Source organism: Triticum dicoccoides, chromosome 5A (assembly GCF_002162155.2).
Source record: "Triticum dicoccoides isolate Atlit2015 ecotype Zavitan chromosome 5A, WEW_v2.0, whole genome shotgun sequence".
Lineage (NCBI taxonomy): Eukaryota > Viridiplantae > Streptophyta > Magnoliopsida > Poales > Poaceae > Triticum > Triticum dicoccoides.
The window spans coordinates 529,156,594-529,166,185 of NC_041388.1; the positions used below are offsets into that span (position 1 = coordinate 529,156,594).

At 47.8% G+C, this 9,592-nt stretch overlaps 1 protein-coding gene across 2 annotated transcripts in view; it reads right to left on the reverse strand.

The window, feature by feature from the left end:
• Positions 1-6: 6 nt before the first annotated feature.
• LOC119302540 (protein HAPLESS 2-A-like) overlaps positions 7-9,592 on the reverse strand; it is a 10,459-nt gene continuing 873 nt past the window's right edge. Inside the window, exons 2-17 of one of the 2 annotated variants that reach the window (XM_037579572.1) lie at positions 9,021-9,109; positions 8,656-8,695; positions 5,113-5,170; positions 4,969-5,029; positions 3,304-3,382; positions 2,773-2,907; positions 2,500-2,697; positions 2,287-2,367; positions 2,107-2,207; positions 1,927-2,044; positions 1,558-1,590; positions 1,303-1,414; positions 1,121-1,209; positions 723-841; positions 526-626; positions 7-436 (exon numbers count right to left, since the gene is read on the reverse strand). In XM_037579572.1, coding sequence (XP_037435469.1) covers positions 15-436; positions 526-626; positions 723-841; positions 1,121-1,209; positions 1,303-1,414; positions 1,558-1,590; positions 1,927-2,044; positions 2,107-2,207; positions 2,287-2,367; positions 2,500-2,697; positions 2,773-2,907; positions 3,304-3,382; positions 4,969-5,029; positions 5,113-5,170; positions 8,656-8,695; positions 9,021-9,109 — 1,836 coding nt within the window. In that variant the 3' untranslated portion in view covers positions 7-14. The remainder of the gene's footprint in view (positions 437-525; positions 627-722; positions 842-1,120; positions 1,210-1,302; positions 1,415-1,557; positions 1,591-1,926; positions 2,045-2,106; positions 2,208-2,286; positions 2,368-2,499; positions 2,698-2,772; positions 2,908-3,303; positions 3,383-4,968; positions 5,030-5,112; positions 5,171-8,655; positions 8,696-9,020; positions 9,110-9,592) is intronic. The other variant, XM_037579573.1, reaches the window with a different exon arrangement.

Genomic DNA, 9,592 nt, shown 5'->3' on the forward strand with positions numbered 1-9,592 from the left:
ATCACAACCATCTTCTACGCCGCCCGAGAGTGGTGGTGGCGGTGCTCGCGCTCACGGTCTTGTGCCCTCTCCCTCTCCCTCTGCGGCGCCTTGCCATGCCGGTGGTGCTTGTGCCCGGCGTCCCTGTGCTGCACGCCGAGCGCTGCTGCATGCCGGTGCTGCTCGACGTCGTCCGGCTTGCCGCCCTGCCTGTGGAGGACGTGGTGGTGATGGTGGTGCTGCTGCTGCCCGGCCGCCCCGCTGCTATGCTTCTTGTGCGCGTGCGGGTGCTTGCTGTGGTGGTGGTGGTGGTGGTGGGTGTGGGCGTGCGCGTGGTGGCCTCGGCCTCCCCGGTGCTTCGGGTGCGCGTCCTCCGGTGGCCCGAACACGTCCTCCCAGTAGTCGTACAGCGGGTCGAAGATGCCCTTCTGGTGGAGCAGCCACAGCAGCACCGCGACTGCAACGCCAAAAACACGGAGAAAATGAGCATTGGCGCCGTGAACATGAAGAAAAATAGCCACCTGACGAAACAAAATGTTTACGGACCAGCGGGTAGCGTGGTGAGCAGCAGGCCGAACATGACGAGCCAGCCGATGCATATGTACTGGATGTGGCAGCTCAGGTCCAAGAAGCTCGTGCACTTGGTGCTGTTTCAGAGGGAGTGGAATAGATAGATGAGCTAAAATGATCAGAAAGAGTAAGAGGCACAGCCGGATCCGAATTACTACCGAAAACATTATTACCTGCATGATCTGCCGGTGAAGAAATCGATCACGCTGTCCCATGTGTTGCGCCACAAGGTTTCGATGGCTTCGATGAAACCCCTGATGCCACCCTTCTTATGCTGCTTCGGTGGGCCGATCTACATGGGTTTTAAGGGCAGTAAGCAATGTATGTAGCTCAGAGATTGGAACAGCACAACACAATTATTTGTCATGGTAAAAAGGGGATCTGGATCGTGCGAAAACACAGATCTGTGATACTCTGACAAAAGTTTATCAAGGCAAGAGATACACTGACATCAAAGATTGGGATGAAACATTGTAGGCAACTCTAACTATCTCCCTGCGCTTGTTTTAACAGGAAACAAAAGCTAATGAATCCTAACAGGATCACTACAAGGGAACAAACATTTCAGAACCTGTGTTCCATTGTCAAGAACGGTGGCTGTAGTCGAGAACTGGCATTCTGCTCTGTCAAGTTCACTGAAATCTGACGCTTTCAAAATAGCTGCAATCCACCACAAACAAATCCCATGTTAATTCCTAAAACAGGACTTTGGATTTAAGGACAATGATGAGCTGTCTTTGGTTTCTAACTCACCCGAGCAGCGATATTTTGATGCTTGGTCTGATGAGGAACGCAAATAGAATGAGCGGATAACCACTTGGCCAGGTTTGATGATGAAGAATTGCTCCTGCAAATGAAATTGCTCCTGCGGTCAGGTTTCATGAGAAGAAACTGAATGAGCAAATAACCAAAGCAGGGAACTGTGCTGATGAATAATTAACTGAAATGAAGTGTTGCAGCTCGTCAATCAAATAAAAAGAGAAAATACCGAGACCGCAATAAATATACCTCCACATAACTGATGCCACTTAAGCAGTCGAACTGTAAAAAGAGTAAGGCAGTCATCAGAGTTCAGGAAAACTGAGGAGGCTAAGTAAATCATCTATTACATTATTAAACCAATCGCTTTATGTGTCAAATATATCCCAGTCGAACGATGTGGGCGCGTCCATGTGGGTATTCAGGGAATAGAAAGGTTATTCATGCAAGGACAACAAGGATGATGGGTAGGAAATCAATACATGCACCTATCATCTTCTTAGTAGAAAAGAAAATTAATGCAATTAATGAACTATCAAAAGGTAGTATTGTCTACAAATATATCAAAAGGTATTGCTTCCGTGCAAAGAAAATTATAATTTCCTTGGCGATGCATACCGTCAAGCTATATGAAGCTTCCAGTTTGCCAATGTTCTTAATTGTGACCTTGGAAGTACCAACTTGGCTTAAGGCTTCAAATGTAGGGACATTAATGTCAATTATTTTCCCTGGACTCCTGAAATTGACAAATCAGTGCAAGGTAAATGCAAAATAAAATTGCGTAATTATTATCAGTACCTCTGGTATACATAATTTATATCATCAGCACTCAGCTCTATCAGCAAATTAGTATTCAGACTTTCTGTGATTCCAATAGAGAACGAATGAGCTCCTGCATTCTGTGATGGGTATGTATCAAATGCTTTATCCAATGCTAGCATAAAAACAGGACTCAAGAATAAATGGTGGGAATATAACCGGGTGTTGGTTGATCCTATCAAATCTTCCCTGCACAATATACTGGGGCTCTTGGTTTCTGTATATTCGATTGTCGTCAGACTGAAAAAAAATGGTGAAATAAAAACTCAAGACTAAACAGTTACAATATTAGCAGATTGTGCTTCAGGAACAAGAAGCTCGACACTTATCCTTGCAAAAGAAAACTTAACACTTGCTAATGCACAACCTTACCTCCTTGAAATTCCAAAGCTGATTGTACAAACAGCTCCCAAATGGTGATCCACAGAGGTTAGGCTGGTTTCTGTAAGCTTCATACCCAACACCAATCTTGTTGCACTCAAGTCCATCTAATGTAAACCGGACTCTCTCCAACAGCTTCCACCTGGAAAACTCATCGCCAAGAACTTGCGGTTGACCGTCACCACCAGCCTTCAATATTTCAGATATAGAAGGAAATTATGAAGGCACGTGAGAGAAATACATGTATCATAATTTGCTGAATACCTCCCGTGGAGTCACAAGATAGAAGTCTTCAAATGTTGGCATACTATCGTGACCAACATAGTCACCAATGAGATTTACCCTCAGAAAGTTATCTTTAGAAACAACTGTTTTATTCTCTGGACTAACAATAACCTCCTGCAGTGTAATGTCAAATTGTTAAAGGCGTACTGCTGTTGCATAACTGCTTTGCATACTCGAAGTTGAAAACAGCAAACCAGATATAAGAACAGAAAAGTAGTCCTTTGGACGATACTTTGATTTGATAAATAAATAGAATATTGAGAATATTAGTCCTTAAAGGGGTACAAGATCGAACAATGAAAGCGCAGTGAGCCAAGGCTCCCAGACTTGATAGAACTCCAGTTACCAAAGGCATGTGAAAAATATAATATCATCATCAGGAGGATTGTATTTTGCTTGTGCCTATTCGTGCCAACATATTGTCAGCATGTACATAATCATGATAATTTCTTCAAGAGTCTGTATTCTATACTAGCCTTACAAGTAACAGTGCAGAATTTTAGTGTCTACCGTTACAGAAGAGCCTTTCTTTACTTGTACTCTGATGCTGTACCCAGTTGACCTTGTCCCAATTTCGAAAACATGATACCTGTTTATAAGCAATGGAGATACAGTGATACACAGATTTACTCAAATTTTGACCCGAATAATGATAAAAAAAACATGGAATGGTGTGAACAGCATATAAATTTGGCATGAGCATATACTCTCCAAGATTCTACTTAAAAATAAATAAATAAACTAGATCATGTTATGACCGGCCTGGCTTCTTCGATCGTCAGTGATCGGGACCCGGTGTTCACCGGCCATGTCTGGCGCGATCTCTTCCGGTTGGCGGGCGTGAAACCCCGCCTGAGCACGGCCTTCCATCCTCAGACGGACGGCCAGTCCGAGGTTGTCAACAAGGTGATTGCCATGTATTTGCGTTGTGTCACAGGTGATCATCCTCGCGCTTGGGTGGACTGGCTCTCATGGGCGGAGTACTGCTACAACACCTCCTTCCACTCCGCCCTGCGCGCCACTCCTTTTGAGGTGGTCTATGGCCGACCGCCCCCGGCCATCATTCCGGTTGATTCGGCCACGGCTCGGACAGAGGTGGCGGGTGAGCTTCTGCGGCGCCGGGACGAGATGTTGGCCGAAGTCCGGCAACGCCTTCTTCAGGCTCAGCAGCTGGCCAAGCACTACTACGACGACCACCATCGCGAGGCGGAGTTCGCGGTGGGAGATTGGGTGTGGCTGCGTCTTCTTCACCGCTCTAAGCAGTCACTGGACCCGCGCGTGAAGCGCAAGCTGGGCCCTCTTTATGCCGGGCCTTTTCCTGTCTTGGAGCGCATCGGGAAGGTGACTTACCGCCTTCAGCTTCTTGCCGGTGCCCGCATTCACGACGTCTTCCATGTGGGGCTGCTGAAGCCTTTCCGTGGGGAGCCACCTGCAGCCCCTTCGGCGCTGCCTCCCACCTTCGACGGCGCATCCTTCCGGGACCGGAGAAGGTCTTGAAGGCCCAACTCCGTCGCGGGGTGTGGTACATGCTGATTCAGTGGGCTGGACTTCCGGAGGACGAGGCCACTTGGGAGCAGCGTGATGAGTTCCGCCAACACTATCCAGACTTTCAGCTCGAGGACGAGCTGTTTGTGCAGGTGGGGAGAGATGTTATGACCGGCCTGGCTTATGGCCGTAGAAGGCCCACTGGGCAATCTTAGTCCACAAGTTATCTTAGGTTAATTCATATGCAAGTTATCTAGGTTATAAATATATGCTGTAAGACTCTTTTTGAGATTAAGCAATAAGAATATTATCTCTATTGCCCGGCTCCCAGAGGAGCCGGAACCCTAGCCGCCCCTGCCTCTTGCGCCGCTGCCGCCATCTTCACCTCCCGCGATGGCGCCCAGCCGCCGGCGCGGCCGCTCATCGCCTCGCCCAACCCCCTCCTTCCCTTACTGCTTACGTCCCAGGCCTGGTAGGGTACAAGCTCCTACCAGATCACCATTAATCCCCAAAATGTGAACTGCCTACTTGATGATGTTAGCAAAGGAAAAGAAAGTACTATGACCGTGTCAGACCGAAATAAGAAGTACAAGATATTAGGATATCGTGCCAATTCAAACTCAACAGGTGGAGTTCTTAAGACAATATTTGTAAATATTACAAAAGATATCTCACAATTAATGCCCATACCAATCACCTGGAAAACGTACACAGTGAGCCGTATTAGCTTTGCCTTTAATCATTTTATCAACTGCAAGAAAGATGCATGTGAAAGGTGTGACACAATGTTATACTGAAAATGCAGGAATGCTAAAAAACAATTTGTTAACTCACAAATTGATCCGCAAGACGAACCAACACGGCGATGAGGCCCACATGGACAACAAACCGGCTAGTGCAATGCAAAGTGTAGAGGAAACATTAGATTTACCGTGAAAAAGAGAGGAAACATTAGAATCATGAGATAATAGATCATAGCTACATGTAAAATACAATAACACAAACTAAGGGCGTGTTTTTGTTGCCCGCATTAGGCCCAGCCTAGCCCGCGCGGGAAGAAAGTGGCCCGTTTGGTTGCCTGCGTTCACTGTGCGGCCTGCATCGCACGGAACTTAAAGCACATCCAGGCCAGGCCCAGGGGAAACGCCCGAATCGGCAGTAGCTCGTGAGCCTGGCTCGGGCGAGGCAGGGGAGGGCCACACGCTTCTCCCCTCGCGCGAGCAGGGGAGATGGCGCGAGCTCGCCCGCGTCGCTGAAAACTCGGCCGGAGGATTTCGGCTCACCTCCCGCCGAGTCCACCCCTATTTAGCCCCTCCCTCACCGCCCCAACTCCCGCCACCATTCTCCCTCCGTTCGAGCTTTCCCGCCGACGCGCATCGGCACCGACGAGCAGGTAAGCGGCGCATCTTCATCGACCGGCGGTCCACGGCGTCGGCGCACTTCACCGGCCGGCGTTGATCTTCCACGATCGTCCCCCATCGTCCTCGAGCTGCAGTCATGGCCTCTGTGAGTTCAATCCCCCTTTCTCTCTGTTCCTTCTTGCTAGATCTGAGCTGCAGCTAGGGTTTGATCTAGATGCATGGTTCATTAGTGGTCTGATCTGTGAGCTGATATGGTTGATTGCTATGGTGCGGTTGCGATTTGTGGTAGGGCTAGATGTTCAAGCATGTGGTAGGCTAGATTAGTAGTAGAGTTTGAAGTTGAACCTTGTGCTTGTGTTGATTCGTGCTTAGATCTGTGATTTGTAGCTATTGGTGGTCCATTTGTAGCATGCTATTTGTTGTAGATGTATGTTCCTGCTCATAGATTGTCAGCGATGAAGCATGTGCTTACTATGATAGTGATGAACCATGCACATGTATGCTTCTGCTTTCATGGATTGTCCGGTATGTTGTGTGCTATGCTTACTGTCAATGCGTGCTACGATTGTAGGACATGACCACGCAGACGCAAGATCTTAGTCAGGCCCTTGTCATGTCCGACAGCCAGTTTGCTCCTTCGTTTGTCGAGGACTCGCAGCCTATGTCCGAGATGGCACCTGATTGAGAGGTGTTCGCGTCTGATTCCCTCTATGTGCTAGTAGTGCTCGTTGAGCCAACTACTGCTGCTGTTGCTGCCGCTGCACTCAAGCTAGCAGCAGCAAAGGCAAAGAAGGATGGTAGGTCGAACAACATGAAGTGGCAGCCGTTCATGTCCACGTTCGTGTTGAACAAGATGTGTGAGCTCATCTCTAGTGGAGTTAGGACTGACAAGGGCTTCAAGGAGGTGCACTTGAACACCGTTGCGAAGCATGTGTTTGAGTCCTGTGGGCAAGAGGTGTCTGCCACCCAGGTGTACAACCACCTGAGGAAGTGGAGAAGTCGATGGATCCAAGTGTCCAAGCTGAGAGATCTGAGCGGCGCCTCATGGGATGACAACACTTGCTCCATAGTTCTGGAGGCAGAGCACTACGCCGACCATGTCGCGGTTAGCTCACAACCCTCTTCCTTTTCATACTGTCCACCATTGCCTACTCCTAATCGCAACTAACAACACTTGTGTTTCATTTTTAGGACCACCCAAGGGACGCTGAGTTCCTTAACACACCCATACAGAACTACAGCCAGATGCAACACATCTTCTCCTTCGGGCTGGCAACTGGGAAGCATGCCATGGGCTCGGGGGAGCCTCTTGGTTCTCCCATGCCAGACTTCCCTAGGACCCCGGACGTCGAGGTCCTTGATGGCCCTGACAAGCCCACTGCGAAGCCCTTCGACAAGCCATTTGAGCCCGTCCATGATAGGAAGAGGAAGAGAGGAGGCCTGATGGAGTAGATCAATGTCTTTTGCAGCATGACTGAGGCGATGAAGGAGGTGGCAACAGCCATCAGGGAGTGCAAGCCCCTCGGCGTCCACCCTGACCTGTATGGGCTGTCATGACCCAGGGTGGCTTCAACGACGAGGCTCTCATGGCAGCTCTCAGCCACCTGCTTGACAACAAGGCCCAGGGTGTTGGGTTCGTTGCCATGGCCGATGCTCACAGGGTGCTATGGCTCAGGAGCTGGCTGGGCAAGCACTACTACTAGAGTAGTGCTGCCTGTGAGCGTGCATGATCCCCGACGGGGATGGCGACGACGACGATGATGACGATGACGACGTACATTTTGTGTAGCTAGGGCTCAAAAACTATTTGATGGTCTGTATATTTTGGTGAGGTGGTATATACTAACCCCTCACGCTGATGGTGAACTTGCGGTGGTAGGACGCACCCTCTTTTGGATGTGGTGGTAGGTTAACACCAAGGTAGTGCTAGGAAGAACTTGCTATGACGTATGATCATGCATGCATGCTTTACTTCTTTTCTGCTCCATTGTTGTTTGTGTGCTACTTTGCTTGCTACTTGTGTGCTCCATTGATTTGCTGCTTCAACTCTTGCTCTTGTGCATTGCTAGGGCAAGTGGTATGCCATGTTCATCGGTAAGGTCCCAGGGGTTTATAGTTCATGGGAAGAAGCCAGTGCGCAAGTGGCATCGTATAGCAACAGCACCCATAGAGGGTTCAAGACTAGGCAAGCAGCAGAACAAGCTTACTCCGAGTGGGTGCGAAAGCACGACAGTAATGTTGACAGTGGCAAGGTTGGAGTTGTCAAGGTGGATCGTCAGTTTGGGCTGAAGCTGAAGAACTTCATCATCTTCGCCCAGTTCATCGCCATTGCTGTGCTGTGGCGTTGGTGTGCTAGGTGTGGGTAAGCTCACCAACTAGGGTACAAGGTAAGCACAACATGTAGGCCGTATGCAACCAAACACCGTGTTCATGTGCCGCTCGGGCCAATGCAGGCAACCAAACAAAGTGCACTTGCGTATTACCTAATGCAGGGATACTACATGCAGGCAACCAAACAACTTGCAGATGGTGTATTAGGGCCTGTTTTAGCTCAACCAGGCTGGGTTGAGAAGTGTATGCGATGCAGGAACTGTTCACGACAGCAACCAAACATGCCCTAAACAAGTATATGACATGCAGATGCATTCATTGCACACGCACGTTGAAAAGAACTTCATATGTGCCTTTATTTTTCTCAAAAAAAAATCAATAAAGGGTGGATTTTATTGGTTCAAAATGGAGCATCAAGAGGATACAAACACTATGAGCACACACCCGGCCTCTGCATAGCTAGGATGCACACAGCCAACACCAACACACGAACACAAAAACACACCGGCACCTAGCAAGTCATATAAGACCAAAGCTATGCGTAGGCGAGGAAGAAAAAGGGGGGAAAAGCCCCAAAGCCATCAGATCCGCGGTTTATTTGGTCAAAAACTGTTTGGTTCAATAATGCTACTACTCAAGACACTGAGATAATAAAATAAGGATGACAAAGGCCAGTGCGTTTCACCTCTGTCTGCTCAATTACGTGACCGTTCTGATCCCATAACCTAGCCATATTCATGAAATAGACATCATTAGTTTATACGACATTGAAAATATGTATAAAGAAGGATGCAGAAATCGAGGGAAAGTCTGACGATATGAATGGCCATGAGAGTAAATGGTATATGCTACACAAATGTATACGGCAAGGGTTATACTATTGTAATAAACTCGCACCAAAAGTGCTACAACACAGATTATAGCTGTCTAAAACTGAAATGGTGGGTCTGTGATTACGAAGACCTGCCAATTGGAATCCCTCCCAGAAATATTGACGAATGATGATGACAACCTATCAACTGGATCGAGTCCCAAAGTTTTTTTTTTTACCTTTCACAAACTCCAACAACATCAGCACCAGCATCTGACTCACATTTATGTGTCTTGGTAAACATTTCCTCTGGTTTATAAGCAACATCCTGAAGAAACAAGCACAGACAATAAATCAGCTCCGAATTCACATGATTTGTTAGAGAGTATAGTGTTACTGGTAGGTAACAGTTGATATCAGTGATATGGCTAACTTTTCAGTGCAACAAGCCGCATATAAAAACAATCAGACAACAAAATACTAAAAACATTTTCAGATGCAAATGGGGTTGCTATAACAAATGAGGAGATGCAGAACACGTAAGCATAAACGGTCCCACTCTAGCAATATCAGAACATACTGAATGGCATTCCAATATTTCGATAGCTCTAAAACATTTAGGAAACCCGCTTCGTCGACTCCCTGTTTATCTATGATGTGTCCATTCCAAAACCTAGAACACGACATTTCAGCAACGCTACGATACGATAGGGCCGCAAAGTGATGGGAACGGGCAGCATTGTATGATGGCTGGAGGCTGTTTGGCTCTAAGTCTTGAAGTGGAAAGTGGCATCCTATTCCTACTAGCTAT